This window comes from Emydura macquarii, unplaced genomic scaffold (genome assembly GCF_026122565.2).
Source record: "Emydura macquarii macquarii isolate MOO-44397 ecotype Brisbane River unplaced genomic scaffold, CSIRO-AGI_Emac_v2 contig_2308, whole genome shotgun sequence".
NCBI lineage: Eukaryota > Metazoa > Chordata > Testudines > Chelidae > Emydura > Emydura macquarii.
Window position 1 is genome coordinate 2,333,343 of NW_027132445.1, and position 20,211 is coordinate 2,353,553.

At 40.0% G+C, this 20,211-nt stretch overlaps 1 protein-coding gene across 3 annotated transcripts in view; it reads right to left on the reverse strand.

Moving 5' to 3' along the window:
* The window catches only part of PACRG (parkin coregulated), a 420,318-nt gene that overhangs the window by 109,265 nt on the left and 290,842 nt on the right, over positions 1 to 20,211 (reverse strand). For all 3 annotated transcript variants that reach the window (XM_067560803.1, XM_067560801.1, XM_067560802.1), the window contains one exon: positions 17,885 to 18,034. In XM_067560803.1, coding sequence (XP_067416904.1) covers positions 17,885 to 18,034 — 150 coding nt within the window. The remainder of the gene's footprint in view (positions 1 to 17,884; positions 18,035 to 20,211) is intronic.

The following is a 20,211-nucleotide window of genomic DNA, read 5'->3' on the forward strand; positions in this document are numbered from 1 at the left end:
TCTGCTTCTCTACTCAAAATCTTAAATCAACACATCTCTCTGTGAAGCTGGACCACAAATACTTGGGGTCCTTAAATATCACAGAAAAGATTAACCCTGTAACATTCAAGTTGTAGCTACCAGAATCTCTTAAAGTTCACCCTGTGTTTCATGTCTCCCTTTTAAAACCGTATGTCGAGAATACCTTCTTGCTTTGCACCACTTCTCTTCTCCCCTGCCAATAACCATTCAGGGCCAAGAAGAATATGTGTTCCAGCAAGTTCTGGACTCCCATCAAATCTGGGGAGAACTCCAGTATTTAATAGATTAGGAAGGATACAGCCCAGAAGAACGATCATGGGAATCCATGGCATACATCCTTGCCCTGGACCTCCTGAACGCCTTTCACCACATATACCCAGAAACCTTGGAAGGCACCCCCAAAAAGGAGGGAGTACTCTCAGGAGTGAAGCCAGCTAAGAAAAGCTACTGGCCTGTTCTCCTGCTAACTTCATTGCTAGGCAACAAATAACTCAACTGCACTGCACTGGAACTGCCTGATTAATCCACAGTAGCTGACTGGCTGCAGGATCAGCAGCCTGATTTATAAGCCCGGCAGCAACAGCAGAGCACTAGCTGCTCAATGCACCTGCTTGTAGATTCTCTGCCTTCCTGTGCTTACCTCACTTCTAGCCCTGCTCCTGTCCTGTTCCAGGCCTTGTTCCAGACAAGCTCCTGTGTTTGAATCAATCGTTTCAGTTCTGATCCTCAGCACTTGTTCTGACTCTGTCTTGATCCTTATTTCTGGTCTTTGGGTTCTGACCTTCTGCTCAGACAACTAGCATGGCCACCAGCATGACCACCTACAACCTGGTCTCTTGACAGGCTGAAACTTTATTTTTGGCATGTCCTAGCTTTTGAGTACTTAATTTAGATTTTTGAAGAGAAGGATAAGAGGCAAATTAATTATGGTGTATAAGCACCTAATAAGGAGGAAGAGATCTGATGTTTTGAGACTTTTTAATCAGATAAAGGTATAACAAAACCCAGAGGCTGAAATGAAAGTCAGCAAAGTTCAAACTGGAAATAAAATGCACATTTTTAACAGGGAGGAGTAGTTGCCATCCAAAGGTGTTGCCAGAAAAGCAAACAAACAAATTGTTTCTCCAGATGAGGTGAAAACAATATGACAGGCCCACTTGGGCCCTGTGACCATTTTTAATTTTTAATCCACATGGGATATACACTTAGAAGCATCATGCTATTGCATGGGGCTTTAGTTTACTATCTTCCTGTGGATGAGAAAGAAACCGCAAGAAAAAAGGACAATATAGTGCATGGAAAGGTATTGTGGCCCAGGCAGGGAACTCCCTTTCCTTCGAAAGCTTCTCTGTCCCATTTCCTTGTTTTTTATATAAAAATTGACAGCCAGGTGCAGAGCCAATTTCTGTGATTTTGGCAACTTTGCACTGACTTTCACAGAAATATTCTCCCAAGAATAGAATCCTAATTAAAAATGTGTGATAAATAAATATAACCCACTTAAAATCATTAAATGAACACAACTTTCAGATACATATTTAAAATAAAAATGTCATCTTAATAAGCATAACGAGTTTGAAAACATATGTCCCCTCGAATTATAACATATTTGTCTGCAAACATACATGAGATGCGAAAAATTATGTAGAAAATAAATATCACTCTTTAAATTATTTAACCTGTTTTCTGCCTGTCGCGCTAAGAGAAATGGGTAGTCACAGTCCAAGCGAAGAGGAGAGTATAAGCAATTCTGCTCTTGTGCAAAACATAGAACTGAGATCTTATCATAGAGATAATAGTCAATTTAAAAAAAAAAAAAAAAAAGAAGTCTAACTTTAGATTCCTAAATCCATATTTAGGAACCTAAGGGTGGGCTTTTCAAAAGTGCGTAAGTGACTTAGGCGCACAAGTCCTATTGAAAAAAGTTAGACAAAACATGACATAGCCCAAACCAAGACCCTGCACGGGAAACAGCCCTCCCCACCTCTCACATATATGCCTCGAACTTTGTGAAAGTTCTGATTTATAACCAGATAATAAACCTGTGAGGTACCACGGATATTCTATCCATTTTACAGAATGATAAAATGAATTACAGAGAGGGTGTGATTTTCCCAATATCACACAGTGAGTCAGGTGCTGCTCTGGGAATAGAATTCAGGAGTTCTAGCTCTCAACTCTGTGCTCTAAGCACCTGACAACATTACTCTGCTTGGGGCAACACTGTATAAAACAATAGCAGCTAGATTGATAAATGGACTAGCACTTTAGGAACATAAATCCCAGAATCAGGCTCCAGTAGGATTCACAAAGCTTCCACTCAGCTGACAACAAATGCTGTTGGTGCCTAAATTTGCACAGTGCCTACATTTTTTCAGTAAAAGCTCCCTAAACACTATTGTTTCTGCTTCTAACATGTACACTGCAGTCCTATACCAGGTATCTCAACACTGAAGCTCCAGAGTGATTCACAAATGAGGGGAAGATAGGTGTTCCTCCACTTAACTCACCTGGGGGGACCAATCAGGTAAATGTACTAAGAGCATGCCTATTAGGATTGGGCTCCAATAGACAATTTTACCCCAAACGGGGTAAATAATTTTTGGCCCACTAGGTCAGCCATTCAACTGGGATGTGGGAGACCTCTACTTCAAGCTTCTGTTGGCAAGGAAAAGGGATTTGAACTAGAACCTACCAACTTGTATGAACAGGCTCTAACCCCTGAGCTATGGGATATTCTGGTATGTAGTGAGGCCCTAAATCTCTCCTTTTGAAGCTGTTCCACTATGGCTTAACTAATGAAAGAATCATTGGGCCAGAGAAAGCAAATAGCATGAAAATAACTCTGTTGCCTGGTAGTTAGAGCATTTACCTGAGAGATGAGAGACAAAGAATCCAACCCCTCCTCCAATGAATTTTTAAATGATAGATCCACAGTGGAACAATTCAACAGGGTAGACTGAAAGCACAACATAAAAGAATATTGCATAGCCCAGTGGTTAGGTCACTTATTTGAGAGCTAGCCCAGCCCAGTTCAGAGCCCACTACCTCATCTAGCAGAGAAGGGAGCTGAACTGGGTGTTACCCACATCCCAGGTAAGTACCCTAAATACTAGACTGAAATTCATGAAGGAGTTGCTCCTGTCCTCTGGCTTCTTGAAAAACAGTGTAGGTGCCTAAACCAAAGAGAGGATAGATAGCTGAGAATCCCAAGCAGAGGCAGGCACCTCCTTGCAGTCTGGATTTAGGCACCTAACTCCAAGAGAGGGATCAGGTTTAGGGGACACAATCTCAGATTGGTATTTCCCATTGACTAGTTTAATGGTTTTTGTGAATCCCATTCTGGGGCTCCTATCTCTCCCTGTTCATTGTATAGGGAGCCTATGCGCCAAATTCAAGCTTTGTGAATCCAAATGATTTTCTAGGCACCTAGGTGTGTGGACGCTGAGCACCACCATACTTAAGTATTTTTGTTAACATAGCCCCTGTGAAGGAATATACTGGTTACAGTGCACAATCTTTGATTTGGTGAACCTTATATTTTTCTTTTGTCAAACATTAAAGATGCCAAATTAATTAGGCTATTAACACACCAAAAGTGTTACTAACATTTATTTAATCACTGCTGAGTCAATTTTAGTTTACAAAGGCTAATCTGGTATTTTCAGATAAGAAATTAGATAAGTAATTAGTAATTATCCAGCAATTATAATCTACGTTGTAGTTCTTTAAATATGTTAGAATGTATTTACAGTTTTGGATTATAGATATTTGGAAAAGTTTACTAAATAAAGCTATCATTTAAAATGAACAGCTGGCATTTAGAATGATCTCAACACAAATTAAGTGTTGTAACTAAAGTATAATAAAGAAAGAAAATATGTAGTTTGAAATAATATCCATCAGGTAAGTTAAACCAACTTGCAGTGGAGTGGACAATTGACAGAAATGTATGAGCCACCATCACTACACATACACAAGAATATGTCAGCTAAAGTAGTAAGTGATTCTGAAAATGCCGGGGGGTCAGACTAGGTGACTAGGGTTTTTTTCAGGTCCTGCTTTTTATGATTCTATGAAGTTAAGAAAAATACTCTTTTATGTGAGATGTTGCTGTGGCTTGGAATTAAATTACTCAGCACTGTGACCTGTAGCCAGCATCTCTAAACTGCTCATCTGCTGAAGCACAGATTTGAAAAATTAGAAATAAATGTGAACTTTTCAATATGTATTTTATAATATTCATTTAAAGAGTAAGTAGTGTCATTTTTGCAACAATAGTTACTCTGCTTAGATTTACAGAGACCTGTAAATCATTTAGCCGGAAAAGTAATGAAACAGAACTATCTTTTTAAGTGATTGGAAATGATATCATTACATACATTAGGCATATTATTTAAGAAAGAGTTCCCCCTTACACACTAAATATAACTTCCCCTTAAAGTCTACTGGATCAGATATCTGAAAGCTTATGTTACAAAATTCAGTACCTACTCTAGTAATTCTATAACTATATAAAGCCCAAAACCAATGCTCATTTAAGCAAGAATTTTAGGACTAAAAGTAGCTGGTTCTCTGTTCTAGGGTAAGAAAGCAGCAAAGACTATACAGGGGCATCTCGATAAGCCCTAGGCTTTGCATTAACAAGTTCCCCTGTAATTTTCTGCAGCTCGGTATGGAGGAGGGGGAATTCAGGCAGGTAAAGGATATGGTCAGTGAATCAATGTATGTTTTGTAACTATTTAGCCATAAAAATGCTTATAGAAATGAAGCTACTTGTGGTTGAGGTCTCCTTCCCTCCTAGTCCCCAGATAAACTACTATGAAAAACATTTGTGCCTGAGGTTTTGCTTGAAGGATTACGATTGGATCAAACACAATAGAAATGTTTGCATAATAACATTAAAGAAGCCAATCAGTTGATCTGATATAAGAAAACTGATTCTGAATTCTTTAGATTAATCAGGCATAACAGTTACATGAGCATTCTGGGAACTGTAATTCAAATTAACTCATCTAAAATAAAATAATAATAATAATAATAATAAACAATGACTGAGAATGACAAAAATGCCTTTATTTCCACTGCTGTAGTGTGGCAAATATTTTTAAGTTTCAATAATTTACCGTCATCATCTTAAAAATGTGATTTACTTGCACTAGAGACTCCATTTATGAGAACTGTGAAATTCCACAACACTTTGCAGTAAAGATGAGTCTGAACCAGACCATGGGATCTGAATCTTCTTGAGCTGAGGATAGGTTTAGATCCAGAACTGAATCTGGCAGCTTGGATCTGTCTCCTTCATGTTGGTCTCATTCCTCTGAAGTGTGCATGCTTGTGGCTCTTTTAGAATCTGGTACTGTGTTTTCAAGTTACAAAAAGCATATCTGAATGTAGGTAATGTTCACATAGGAATTTGGAATCGAAAACAAAGCTCTAAAACATGATAGGTGGTTGCAGAGAGCAACAACTCAAGTGTTTTATGAAGAATGAGAGCCAAGACTGAGTGCATTGACAGTCTGAAAACTGTGGGTATCTGGTATACAGCGTGTTTTTGCTTTTGTAAAATCAGTTTTGCCAACTCTCCCACTTTTACACAAGTCTCACGCAATTTGATGTTCTTCTTCAGGCCTCGGCTACTGGAGTTGAGAGATTGTGAGAATCTCAGCTTTCATTAAAAGGAAAGAAAAGAGTTTCCAGCCCTCCTACTTCCAGAAAGAAGCCCGAAAACTTGACATAAGTGCAACCTAAAAGCTCAAAACTCAGAAGGGAAAGAACCCCAAATCTATTTTTAAATCTCATGATTTTTGAACCCTGACACATGATTTCTGAACTGTAAGATATTCCTGAAAGAGAGTTGACATTCTCAATGCTGAGTGCTTTTCACATTTCCTGGCAGAAGAAATAGTTGAAATGTTCTGGGTATGAGGTTTTTCCACAGAGCATAGTCACTCATGTGCATGGATAACTTGCTGCCTTCCAGTAATGATCATGAGACACTTTGAAGAGCATTGCTGTTTCCTGAATCCATAAGCACTTCTGAAAATATTTTCAGCCCTTACGCACAGAGTACTGACCACCTCTAGGCACAATCTATTGCTTCTGGGATTAAATAATCCTTTGAAGTGCTGAGTCTTCCTCCTACTGCACCAATTACATCATGTTCTGTGCAATCTAGTGCGCTCAATATGAGAAGTACCTCTCAAACAAGAGCACTGGAAGCCCCTCAGAGCAGCATGGTGTCCCAAGGACGAATCTCAAGCATAGCTCCTTTTGTGGTTTAATACTTTACCTAACAGTTCAGCTGCTTCAGGTATTCTGGCTAATGTTTCCTGGGATTAAGGATGGAGGAGGTGGCGGTAGGACTGGCTAGGTAGGAGGAAGTTGACAAAAAGTTACTTTGAATTTTAAAAGTTAGCTGTAGTGTCAGACAGCTTGCATTGAAGCCCACAGAAACTTAGTCTCCAATCCTCAGCTGCCCTGCACCAGTAGAAAGTGGTCCTAAATTAGTGAAGCTGTCCACTCTAGTGAAGGATCACTCTAGTGTAGGAAGATCATCCAGTGGTGTATAATTGGGTGGAATGTGGAGCTCAGGCTTAACTACCAGTGCCTCAGAGAGTAAAAAATCTAAGGGTGAGGGAAGTTTCCAGCCTTTCTCATTCTGGAAACACAAGTGGGAATTCAGTGTTGATGGCATCTTTGAAGAAATTATAATTATTACTACTTTAAATTATACAGTACCATAGACTGGATGTGCATAGCGTTTTACAGGAAAAACAGGGATCTGCCCAACAAAGCTTTTTAAATGTGACCAAAACAGTTAGGGTAAAATATAAATCTACACTTACAATTTTGAGGATTTAGTTGAAATTATTGTTTTTAAAATCTCTCTCTCTTTCTCTGAATATTGCTAAGGCTGATGCTGTTTTGTTTTCAAAACATTTTACATGATTTAATCTGCAGAGTTTTTCACATATTGTTATTGATCACTACTGAATAATATAAATTGATGACATGAAAACATTTTTGCTTTATAATGCATATGAATTGATGCAGCACAGCTGTTAGACTGCTTTGATTTGTTAAAGTAGATCAATGAAACTTTCATTTACCTGACTACATTATACAAAAGAAATTTTCTGTGTATAATTGTCTAACTTTTATCAAACAAACTTCTGCTTCCAGTGTTCATTCTGGTATATATTCAACACCGTACACAATTACAGATTATACCAAGCTTTGATGATTCCTTTTTGTTCTCTTTAGTCTTATTTCTCTTTAGCGCTGTCACAAAAACTTTATTCTATTTCTTCTTAAATTGTATTTATCTAAGACATCTTTACAGATCTATGAAACAGTTTAGAAGAGGAGATGTACAGCAAGGATTTCATGATGCAAAAAAGAAAACATTTTTGATAGTATGCCATGTTTATTCCTCCTCCCCCAAAAGAAAGAAAAGAAAAAACTGAAATAAGCCTAATAAAAACATGCTATATTTAAGTATTTAAGTGAAAAAGAGATTAAAGTGGTATTATAAGGTTCATAATAGGCCTAAGTCATTGTCTTTACTTTTCTCTTCATGACCTGGAAGAATACCCATTGGGTTCTCATTATATACACCAGAGAGAAATATTACATGCAAGCAAGCAAATCAGCATCAATAGAACTAGTAATATTATAAGGAGAAGTTATGTGCATTTTGTATTGTGTCTGTGATTATAATTGCTTCACTAGAACAAAAGAGTACTTCAAGTTTACTTTGAGCTTCCATAAATGTTCAAAATAATTTTAGGACTGAAAGAAAGATAACAAGGCAGTTGGATGTTGAGTTCTTTAATTCCACAGAGAACTGTCCAGGCCTTAAGAAGATAGGACAGATGTTAAGGTTCAGTTTCCATTGTAACTCTTTTTCAGTTGCTCCTGGTGTACTTACAGAACAGATTCTGTCCTTTACTAATAACTACGCCATAGATCATGACAGTTCACCTAGAGACATTAAGCCATTAAGACTGACACATATGCACACTGCAATCAAATTTTATTCTTTTAGGAGTCTATTCAGGATGCTTTTAGCAGCCATGTCTGTGGTACAAGACCAATATAACTTTGCATTAGTATGTTACCAGTGTTTTTTAAAAGAACAACATTGACAGTTTAGTTTTTGGGTGAGATTTTTGTCTCGTCAGATTTTGATATTCACATCAAACACAGCATGCTAACTTTTTAATCTATTGTGTTTTTCCCCCACTAGGGTATAGTTCTTTACTTGGTATTTTTAATTAGATTTGTTATTATTTATAATGTGTACTACAATAGCACCCATTGACTCCCGTCAGATTGAGGTCCCATTATTAAGCATTGTACAAACCACAAAGTAAGAGGCAGTCCCTGTCCTAAACCACTTACAATGTAATTTAAGATGAGATGAAAACATGTAGATGTAACAAATAAGCAGAGGGAATAGGGGAGGGAGGATGAGCGTAAGAGTGAGAAAAATATGTTTTAACAAATAATTTGCAAGTTAGATATCAGATTTGTTTCTTTTTCTATATGAACATTCATTTCTATATGGTTAATTCCTACTGGCTATCCAATTAGCCATCATCAGATGGCAATTTACAATAAATATCACAGTAGAAGTGGGCTTATAAGAAGGATTTACAGGAGGAGAGGGTAGTGGCTTTCAGATTAATTTAATGAGGATATTCCATGAAATGAGTTGGCAGGGAATAAAGCACAAAGCTGCTTGTTGGAGAAACCGACTTTCAATTGAAGAACATGTTTCCTGATTATGTATTTGTATGTAATAGCACTGGCCATCTAGCCCACTGTAGATAGTATTATCACTTGGCTAACTAATGTTTTCCTGAAACACTACAATCCCCCAAAGCAACTAATTCCAAACTACATTACACAGCTGAGAATTCTGAAAGGTTTCTAAAATAAATGTACAAATTTGGAAATTGGGCAAATATCTCAGAAAATTTGCCCAGTAATGATAATTTAGATGAATACTGGATTATTCTGTGGATAATATTTGAAAGTCAGAGTTCTAAAAACCTCAAAAGGTTTTCTAGCCAGATTCTGGCCCTCAGGCAATTCAGATTTCAACCTCTTCCCTAAGAGCTACCTTCTCTCTGGCTGCCTGATTATCAATGCTTTTGGATGCATCCTCTGATACGATCCTTTCCCAGGGAATCTCATTACAGAGAACACTCTCTCAAGAATGAGTTGGATGGAGAGAAGTGGGCTACTGGTCATTCTGGGAGGTGCAGGGACTAGTTCAGCAGATAATAGGCAGAAGGCTCTTTAATGCTTGTTGACCAGAAAGAAGGTGAGAACCAGAGGGGATTTGGCGTGGGGAGACTATTAGAGGGTTCTGTGTGGAGTAGCAATATGGAGCCAGCAGCTTGGGAGCCAGCTGCACATTGAAGACCAGAAAACAGGCAGCCTGAGAGCTGGAACAGAGGTTGGGTGAAAAGTTACAATCCAAGATGGGAAGCAGCCAGTGAGAGGAGGCTAATAGCAGAAGAATATAAGGTCACCTGCCTGAAAGAGGCATTAGGCAACTATTCACCTGCACAATGTAAGACAATATAGAGAGGCCTTCTAACAATACCATGGCTAGGGAACTGAGCTCTGGATAGCAGGATGCGAGGACCAGTACTTAATTGCCCCTTTTAAGGAATGGTGGATTAGAAGGAGTAATCATGGTTACTCCAGTACTTCCTTCTTTTGGACTGTCCCCTAGGGGCCTGCCTGAGTTAGGAATGTTTATGTCCCTCTTCTATTGTAGCTGGTCAAGTCATTCTGCCTACAGTATTTGGAGTCTTTCATTTCTGCCAGCCCTAGTAAAGACTCCTTTTGTTTGAGTTGCACATGTGAGTGCATATTGGGAAATCATTGGGTGCTAGAGCCTATTGGGCCAGAGGCAGCTTGCTTCAGTGCTTGCTCCTAAATTGAGGTATATCTAGTACACTACCAAGTACATAAAAGAAACTGATGAATCACAGCACATCAGTGATTCTAATAGATGGAGCTAATCACACTATTTTAGCGGCTGGTCCTTTTAATCTGGAAGTCAGAAGTAACTGCACCCCTTAGGTGCCTATTGTGCCCTCCTTTTCAAGTTGGTGAATATTTTTAGCTCCTCATGTTTTTCTTGTCTTTTATTCCTGAGGAGGCAGCACATCCTCACATCTGTCAAATGTTATTCAGTGGACACCACACTTAAAGGAATACATGCCAATCATAATTTTTTATGAACTACAGGAAATGTTGAGTAGTAGTAGTGCTGGATAAAAAGTGTAGTTGATTAATTTAGTCTCTGAGAACAGCTTGCAATTCTGTCATTTATCTGTTATTTGAAATTATTTACTGAATAAACTTGACAAATAATTTTTGATTTGCAGATTGTGTGCAAGATAAATTTGATATTTTCAATTCAGAGTGTGTTGATTTTTTAAAATTGACAGATAGGGAACAAAAACATATTATCTGACCTAACTGGATGAGTATAAACCTTCAGATAAGTTTTCAGTGTACATGTTTATGTTTACAAATTCAAAATTCACTTTCCATGCACAGTGCCAATATTTGTTTTAAATTTATTTTCCACAAATATTCTTGACAGTAAAGTCATTCACTAATATCTATGAAGAGTGAACACAAGGAAAACATGAACAGCTGCTGTGAATTCACTGAAAAATTTCAATGAATAGTCACAGAATATTATTTGCAGTATGCACCCAGCTCTAACCTGTATAATCTCTCCTGTACCTCCGTAACTGTGGAAATCCAAAGTATAGAACATAAGTTTGACTTTCGCACACCTGAACTACATCTGCTTTGTGACCAACAAACTCTAGTCATAAAATATATTTGGCACACCGTATATTCTTGTTCAGTATCAATCTCCATTGTAATGTGTTCTCTCACAACCTGTTACAAAAACTATGGAAAATTCAGAAAATAAGATAATTTATTTTGTAGAGGAAACTACAAAAGTAATGGAGCAATGTATTTCATTCACAGACATTATATAGAGACATCAATAGGCACGGATGAGTTTCCATGTCAAGAGCTGCCCCTCCCCCTCTCCAAAAAAACAGACACACACAAAAAACCTCACCTCTCTTAACAATTACTTTCAGGTACACATGCTGAGTCTTTAACACCACATGACAAGACCTTTATTTCAAATGTCAGTGGTTCTTGTGAGTCAAAATCCCCTTGGAAATGATGGAAGTGTACAAAAATGCTCAAAAACACGCCACTACTTTGGAGTTACACATTTTTGGAGTTACACATTTTTGGAGTAATAGTTTGGAGATACACATTTTTTTTTAAAGACAGTGGTGTTCAGGCACATCATTAGATAAATAAAAGGCATTGATTTCAGACCTGAGAATTTACAAAAAGGACCATATTTGCAAAATAAAGGGAGTGCTGTCTGAAGGAGCGCAAATGAGCATAAAACGTGATGGAAATGTAAAAAATTCTCTGTATGCAGTGTAGTTTTAGCTATGTTGCTACCAGTATATTAGAGGGAAAAAGGTGGGTGAGGTAATATCTTTTATTGGACCTACTTCTGTTAGTGAGAGAAACAAGCTTACAAACCATAAAGGATTCTTCTTCAGGTCTGGGAAAGGTACTTGGAGCTGCGATGCTTGGAGAACCTTTCTCAGACCCTGAAGAATTGCTCTGTGTGGCTCAAAAGCTTGTTTCTCTCACCAACAGAAATTGATCCAATAAAAGATATTACCTCATCCCCCTTATGTCTCTCAAAATTCTCTGGGAAGGAAAAGCAGCAGATTGTTCCCAGGCCCTCTCCACAATCCCCAACAAACTTTCTCTCTGGGCCATAAAGTGGCCCACTGCAAGTTCCAAATCTGAATTTTTATCTACTTTCCACAGGATTCTTCCTGGAAAGAAATAATATAACCCCAAGTCACCAGAGATGCTGAGCCGGATTCTGGTCTCACTTATTACGTCCCTGTAGCCAGGAGGGCTGGTCCCCCTCTGAGGAGGACCCAGAGAGGGACACAGACCCACCCTGGCTGACAGAAGCCTGCCCCAGGGAAACACCTGACCGGAAGCAAGGGGGCGGGTCTAGGCCTTTAAAGGCCCCAGTGGCCCCACCTGAGCGGAAGCAGGGGGGCGGAGCTAGGTCTTTAAGAGCCCGGCCGGCGAGCTCAGTTGGGAGGAGGCGGCCGAAGGGGAAGGACACATCTCCTCTGGAGCTCCTAGCCAAGGCCGGGCCGGGGAGCCGGGCTGAGAGGGAGTGGCCGGCCTTAAACCCAGCCTGGGGATTGACTGAGGCCTCTCCCAGGTACCCTACGGCCTGGGAGTTGGAGGGACCGCCAGAGACCCCCTCGGCCTGGGAGCCGGAAGAAGGCCCGTCGGGGCTCCCAGTGGACTACGAGCCGGAGGAGAACCCCCCGGAGACACCTGGGGCTTGGGAGACAGAACCAGACCTGCCAGAGCAGTGCCGAGCCTGGGACCCCGAGGATCTACCGGCTCTGCCCGAGGCCTGGGGGCCACAGGACCTGGAGGAGCTACCCCCGAAGACGAGCCCATGGAGCTACCCGATCTGCCGCCTGTGGACAATGAGGGCCTAGCCGGTCTACCCTACCTCAGCGACCCAGAGGAGACAGGTACCGGGGGTTTCGGGGAGGAAGAAGCCCAGGGGTAGCCGCACGATAGTGGCTGAGTCAGGGGCAACCTGGGCGGTGTGTTGCGGCTGGAGCCCCACCGACCCAGCGGCAAACGCTGTTGCCGCTAACAGGGCCCTGGGCTGGGACGCAGTGGAGACGGGCGGGCCTGCGTCCCCCTCCCCCCTTCCCTACCCTCCGTGAGGAAGCCTTCCCCACCGTGCCGCTCCAGAGAGCGGCTTGCACCAGCCAGCCCTGCCTGAGGGCCGGGCTATAGACTGTTTGCCTCGCCAGCCCTGCCTGAGGGCCGGGCTATAGACTGTTTGCCTCGCCAGCCCTGCCTGAGGGCCGGGCTATAGACTGTTTGCCTCGCCAGCCCTGCCTGAGGGCCGGGCTATAGACTGTTTGCCTCGCCAGCCCTGCCTGAGGGCCGGGCTATAGACTGTTTGCCTCGCCAGCCCTGCCTGAGGGCCGGGCTATAGACTGTTTGCCTCGCCAGCCCTGCCTGAGGGCCGGGCTATAGACTGTTTGCCTCGCCAGCCCTGCCTGAGGGCCGGGCTATAGACTGCTTGCCTTGAGAAAGGCGCAAGCCGGCTCCCAGTGGGAGGTAGCCGGGAGGGCTGGTCCCCCTCTGAGGAGGACCCAGAGAGGGAGCCAGACCCGGACGCTGCTCCCCGATTCCAGGGGCACGTCCACAGTCCCATTATAAATCCCCACTGAAGACAAAGAATTTACATGGGTCTGAATTAGAATTAACTATCAGAATCAGGCCCGCTACATGCCAGGGGTCCAATGGCTGAATCCAACGCTATATTTAGTTGCTGGAAATCCTTATTCTCTTATTATTTAAAAAATTAGATCAATTTGCAGTAATCAGAATTTTGTCTCAAGGCACTAGACAGAATAAATAGCTAAAATTTTCAATTGCTTTTGGTTTTGTTTTCAGATATTGAAAGACACTCAATCACTTGCAGCCAGTGCCTGCAAAATGCCATTTTGAAAAATAAAGATCTTAAGATACAGGAAGAAATAATATGAAATCTCTACATTTTTTGTTATTGTCCTTGTTGTCTCAAAATATCTAAACAAATTCTTATAGTTTACAGTAAATGTACTGAATACTTATATGGTGGAGTAAAATTTCAGCCTAGAGAAAATATCCATGGCTGCATCAGGAATAGTCGAAAACAGGATTTTATGGAAATGTTGAAAAAATAATTAGCATCATGTGAAATGTGCCACTGTAACATTTGAAGCTGAGGCTTCAACTGAGGCTACTACTAGCAAAATAATCCTCCTGGGGAAAATTCTTACTTGTGTCTTTTCTTTGGTCAGGTTGCATCAAGATTAAAATAAACATTTTCAGAAAAATAGTACATGATATCTTGGTATTTTGGCATGATATCTGAGTGGGGCAGAGATTGGAGATGTGTGTTATATATTTTCAGAATACCCAAGTGCTGGCAAATACTATGTTTGGATAAATATCAAAATATTATCCTTGATGTTGGGGTTGCAAAACAACATTCAACCCAGAGCTGTGGTTGACCAATCCAGCAGCAGAGCCTGAGCTGAGTGAAGTAAATGAGAAAGTGCTGTGATTGCTAGTCAGTGCACTTCCCTTTCTGCTTGAAGATCTAGTGGCATTTGAATAGAACTTTTCCTATTGAATATGCCTTGGGAAAGAGAATGGGGACAGAAAAGATGATGGGACTGTGACAAAGTGGAATTAGCCTAAGGCTGTCTCACCACTCTGTACTCTGAAAGCTGCCCTAAAGGGGCCAAATTGGGGACAGAATTGATTAAGGACTGGGTGATCAACCAGTTAACAGTGGGATTCAGCTAGTCAGCTGGGAATGGTTAAAACGGAGACAGGAAGGGAAAGGGGGAGGCTGGAAGGAAGGGCAAAGAAGCCCAGGGTCTCAACATGGTGCTCCATGCCCAGGAAGTAAGTATAAGTTGGGAAAAGCTCTGTATGTAGGTACACAGACCTGTATAAGACATCGTAAATAAAGCACATGGTGTTGAACCTACAGGGGAGTGTGTGAGGACTGTTTGTAAAGCAAAACACATAGGAAAGGGGAGCCAACCTTGTGACAGGGTGTTTTCCCTCCTGACTTTAATGCAGAGAGATCTAACAGAAAACACCACATCGGTTATGTGGGAAGGAGGAAAGAAGAACATACATTCCCACTCCCCCACTTTCATCTGTGAGGACAGCCAGTGAAAAAGGCAGCCTAGATGGGTCCCCAATCTCTCCACAGTAGTGGGGAGTAAAGAGTAGACAAATTTTTCTGATCCTTGGTTCGTGACGCTATGTATGGGAGATAGAAAGGAAGGAGCCACACACTTCCTGCAAACTACCAAGGAAATGGGGCAGGAGTAAAGAGGAGTCCTCCAAGGAGAGAAAAAGAACCCTTCCCAAAACACAAGCGCATGAATACTGAATAGGTTGAATAGCTTCATATGGATCCTGAAATACAAGTATCATGTATTCCATGCACATTACTGTTTGAGCTCAACAGTCCATTCTCTTTTTCCTAATATAACATTGTTTTAGTTAAGTATGTTAATGTTAGACTACATCACTGCTTTACACTTCTTCACTACACTCCCCATCTCTCCTCACCTAAACAGCTTTTAGGACAACAAGATTTTAGATACAAGAAGGGCAAATTCTTAATTTTATGTAAAGTCACAATTTATTGTGCCTGGTTTCTTCTATAGATATCTGTTTGAAAACAAATTACAGATATTGAATCCCTATGCTTGGTTACAGTTCTTAATTGCCATGCAGTGTAAAAACGTTGTTACATAATTAATTAAAATTAGAACGCACAAAACTAAAATGTTCACATAGTCACACACTTTTACACCTTGTAATTTGAGCAACAACAACATAACATAGCAAATAGAATTTAGTGCTATTCGTTCTCGCTGTTTAGAGTGATGAATCCAGGAGTGGATTTGGGGGGATATTTTTAAAGTCCCTGTACACCAAATATCAAGTCTTAAGTTTAGCTGGATATCAGATACAAATCCATGCAATAAGAAGTCACACGCATTGTTGAAAACATGTTTGGTTTTTATTGGATTGGTTGGTTTATGTATAGCAAGTGTGATTCAACCAGTTATATGCATCTTAATGTCTATGTAGTGCCACCAGCAGACATGAGCTTTCCCTACCATCCACCTGACACCATAGCAGCAGGGGAACCAGGATTGCTCACAGCCTGCCTCAGGCTAAAATTTGGAAAATATGGCTCAGCAGATAAATCACTTACCATTGAAATGATATATTTCCTTTTGATGTGTTGCATTTGGCCCTAGATCCTGCAATCAGACCCACTAAGTTGGATCCTATGAGGATTTGGTTTTTATGAGGAACGCAGCTGAAGTTTATGGAGCTCCACACAGGTGCAAAGGTTCAACCATATGGATTTTTATCACAGCTTTACATCCTACAACTCTCTGACATCTACAGCTCTTCTCCACTCTGTATAGATGGTACACTGTCTACAACTTATTAGAACATGCTCACTGTTTAATCCAGTGTCCTTTACATGCAATCATTAAAGGAATCTAAAAGTCTAAACCTTATTAGAATCTCTGGACAGACATTTTTATATTTCTCAAATAGAATTAAAAAACAAATAAGAACATTTACTGTATAGAGGACTCCAGTTAAGATCCATCATATTTTTGCTACTGGGGAGGTGCTCTGGTGGAAAAGTTGCAGGAAAAAAGGAACATACTTACATAGGGTGGTTGTGTTCGGGAATTAGTTGGTTTTGGGTGGAAATTAATAAAGATATTCATTTTATGATTAAATGCCAGCTTCCTAAAGATCCCCTGACCTCCTTACTTAATGAGCCAGTAAAGGATCTACATTTTAAACAGAACGACAAATTAATTTATTTTTTACTGTAAGCAACTAGACTCTGTATGGGCTATTATTGGAAAAATGTGACGACTCCTCCTATGGAATTGTATTATAGTAAAATATGAACTGTCCTTGTACACTTTCACACCAAGTACGTACACAAGAGGTGCCAAAAAGGAAAGAGGTATATCATAATCTGGTCATCCTTTTTAGCATGCTCAGAGAAATGGGCTCCCCAGTCAGCAAGCCAGACTCTTTAGCCAGGTTCTTTGAATATTGAGCTGATCCTGAATATATAATATACAATGTAGTATCTTAACATTTTATTGTAACTTTGTTTTAATAAAAAGTTAATAAAGAAAAAGAACAAAACCAAAACCCTGGCAAATATAAGGTAATATTTGGTAATAGATGCAGGAGGTATCCCAGAGGCTAAACACTGAAACAGCATGAGTTTCATAGACATCCTGCCTACTATAACCTTTATTAGCATGGTTGTCAGCAATTAACTTATTTTATCCTACAGTGTTGCATGTGAATAGCATAAAATTTCAAAATCAATAACTTAGTAAGTGATTGAACAGATAACATGCCAAGAAGTTTTCTAAAGGAACAAGACTGTAGAAAGTATTTTGCAGATAGCAGTTTGGCCCAGGTTTGTGAGAATGGTGTAATATACACACCACATAGTACTTAAAAAAAAAAACCCAAAAACCTGGCCATAGAATTTTGCATTAAAAAGAAAACAGCTTGCTCAAGTGTGGAGTATGAAGTGGTTTTAAATTTCTTCCATAGTAAAGCCTGTTAACTTTGCAACAATAATCCAAACTTCACCGTTTTGCTAGAGATAATTTCTCTTGTCTGTCAAATTGACTAAACTGGTTAATAATTTTCTTTTTATTCTCTCCTAAACCAAAAAGCAATAATGGGTAAGAATGAATTTCACTAGTGAGGAGAACCCAGAACAGAATTAAAAAAGTGAACTTAAAATTACCAGGTTGAAAAGAAAAAAAAATCCTTTGCAATCTATTAATATAGTCAAAAGACTATTACAAAACTTTACAATTTAATTATTGGAAGATTACAGAACTGCTTCAGTGCTTTTGTACTGTGTTAAATAAGCTGTACGTGCAAGGAGTAATAAATGAAACTGTTAATTTTACTGCATCCCTAGGGAATAGCAGTGGGGGTTACATTATTTAGAGCTCCAAACGGATTTGGGTTTATATGCAGTAATAAATCCTAACTACATTGTTAATTAACCCTGCCTCAAGCCCCATTTTGCTTTAGGGTTGAAAGACCCAGTGACTGGTAGATAACTCACCATTCATATTCTTAAAGATGTTTAGGATTGGGAGGATTTGACGATAATAGGGCACCAAGGCTTCCCCCACCATGTCAGCTGACACAACCAGGTGCTGGAGGACTTTGAGCGTGATGCAGATGACCTGTCGGTTACGAAGGTTCAGTGCATCTGTGATGTAGAAAGAAAGACAGGCAGAAAGCAGAAGAATTAATTTCTAGAATGTAAAAGGGAGGGGGAGAAGTCCTCTAATGGACAAATTTAATTAAACTATACTCTGTTGGGGATTGTAAGTGGGCCTTTATTAGCCCAGCTCTGAAAGATCCCAGAGATGGATTGCAGCCCTGATGTTATAAAACACTGCCTTGTCTGATTGTTATTTGTTCCCACAATTTGTGCTGACTCCTCACTAACCCCAAGAATGCAGCTCATTATTCTCTCATGCTGCCTGTGTTACTAGTCTGGTCCAAATAAATAAATAAATTAAATAAGCAAGCCTCAATAAGTACCATTGGGGCCAATGGAGCTGCAAGACAACCTGTGGAAAGTTGAAATAGATATGTTCTAGTGCAACAATTACCCTGTTTGTGAGTTTGCACCCATTTGCTTAGCTATCATTTTATTCATTTCAGCTAACAATTCCTGCTATTCTGAGAACTAGTACAATGAGGCAAATGTTTGTAGGGGGGAAAAAAACCTGTAGGCTTCTTTTAAAAGACATACATTCTGATATGAAAAAAGAAAGGTTCTATCTTTCCTATTTGAAATTTTTGAGTAGTTGCAGCTGAATTTTCTCTTTGCTTTCAGTCTCTGTTCATTCTTGGTTTTAATAATAGCAGATAAATTAATTTGCTTTCCCTTTTTTATTTCAAAATGACATATTTGAAAAATATTACTGGTTTTGTAAAATTCCTCTAGTTATATTGCTTTATTCCCAAAATTCCACATTTTGGGAGAAACTGCCCCATATAATACTCTAGAGTGAATGGGTGTGACTCTCCTCTGGCCTGCACGTTATGGAGACATTTACACATTTCCAAAGGGAGTGCAAAGCCACTATAAAATTCTAGCTCTTTTTTTTTTTTTTTTTGAGAAATAAGCCCAATATTTTAAAATAAAATATTTATCTCTGAAATCAGCGTGAAAAAATAACTGATTATACCACCTTTCATGATACACTGTCAGAGTCAGATAAAACTCCCAAAAGTGATATATTGTCTGTATACATTGTCAAGTGTTCATGAACTGCAGATCACAAATTAAATGTAAATATTTGGGGGAGAATAGTTACTTAATAGTAACCGTTGTTCTTTTAGAGCTCCCCTGTGCATTCTACACCTCTGGCATTGAGCTAAAGAACTTGTATACGAAAGCTTCATCTGCTGGGGGAGGCAGAAGTGCTCTGATGCTAGGATGACATCATCGACACTGTCTATATAAGGCAGTCACACCTCAGCCTACTTCAGTTCCTTCTCCCTAGCCTGAGGAGTCCTGAAACACAAATAACTCATAGGCAGAAGAGAAGGTGGTTGGGTAGTGTGAATGCACAGAGGCAACTCTTGAAGACCACCATTTACTAGTAAGTAACCTCTATTTCTTCTTTTAGAGCCTCTGTGCATTCCCACTAATAGGAGATTAGCACACAGTGTCCCCATCAGAAGATGGTGAGCAAGGAGTTTTAGGCAAAAATGGTCTATAGCACTGCTTTATCAAATTAAGCACCAGAATATGATGCCATGTCCAATGACTGGTGCTTAGTGAAAGCCTGGGCAGCACCCCATGTTGCTACTTTGCAAATGTCTATCACGAGATTCCCCTGGGTGAGTCTGAGATCTGAGGAAGAAAATGGGGAAGGATTATGGCAGGTGAAAATCTGAGACAACTTTAAGCATAAAACTAGGGTGAGGTCCCATGACAACTTTCTCTCTGTGTACTACTACGTAGGATGGTATGGCCATCCAGGCACTAAACTCACTAAACCTCCTAGCAGAGGAGATTAAGAGCACTGTTTTGATAGACAGATGTCTAAGGGTGCCTGAGTCAGCAGTTTGGAGGGTTGACACATAAACATAGTAAGTACTAGATTCAAGTTCCAGGTAGGGGGAGGTTCTCTCTCAGGAGAAAAGCATTAGTCCCTTTAGGAAACATGAAACTGTGGGGGTGAGATAATATAGGTTTTTTTTCCCTGATCAAGTTATGATAAGCCAAGTTAGCTGCCAAATGAACCTTGAGGGAAGTTACTGCTAACCTTTATGATTTCAAGTACAACAGATACTCTAAAATTGCAGGGCTACCCTCTTGTGATGAGATTAACCCTTTAGTCCTAATGCAACACAAGCCATGTCCAT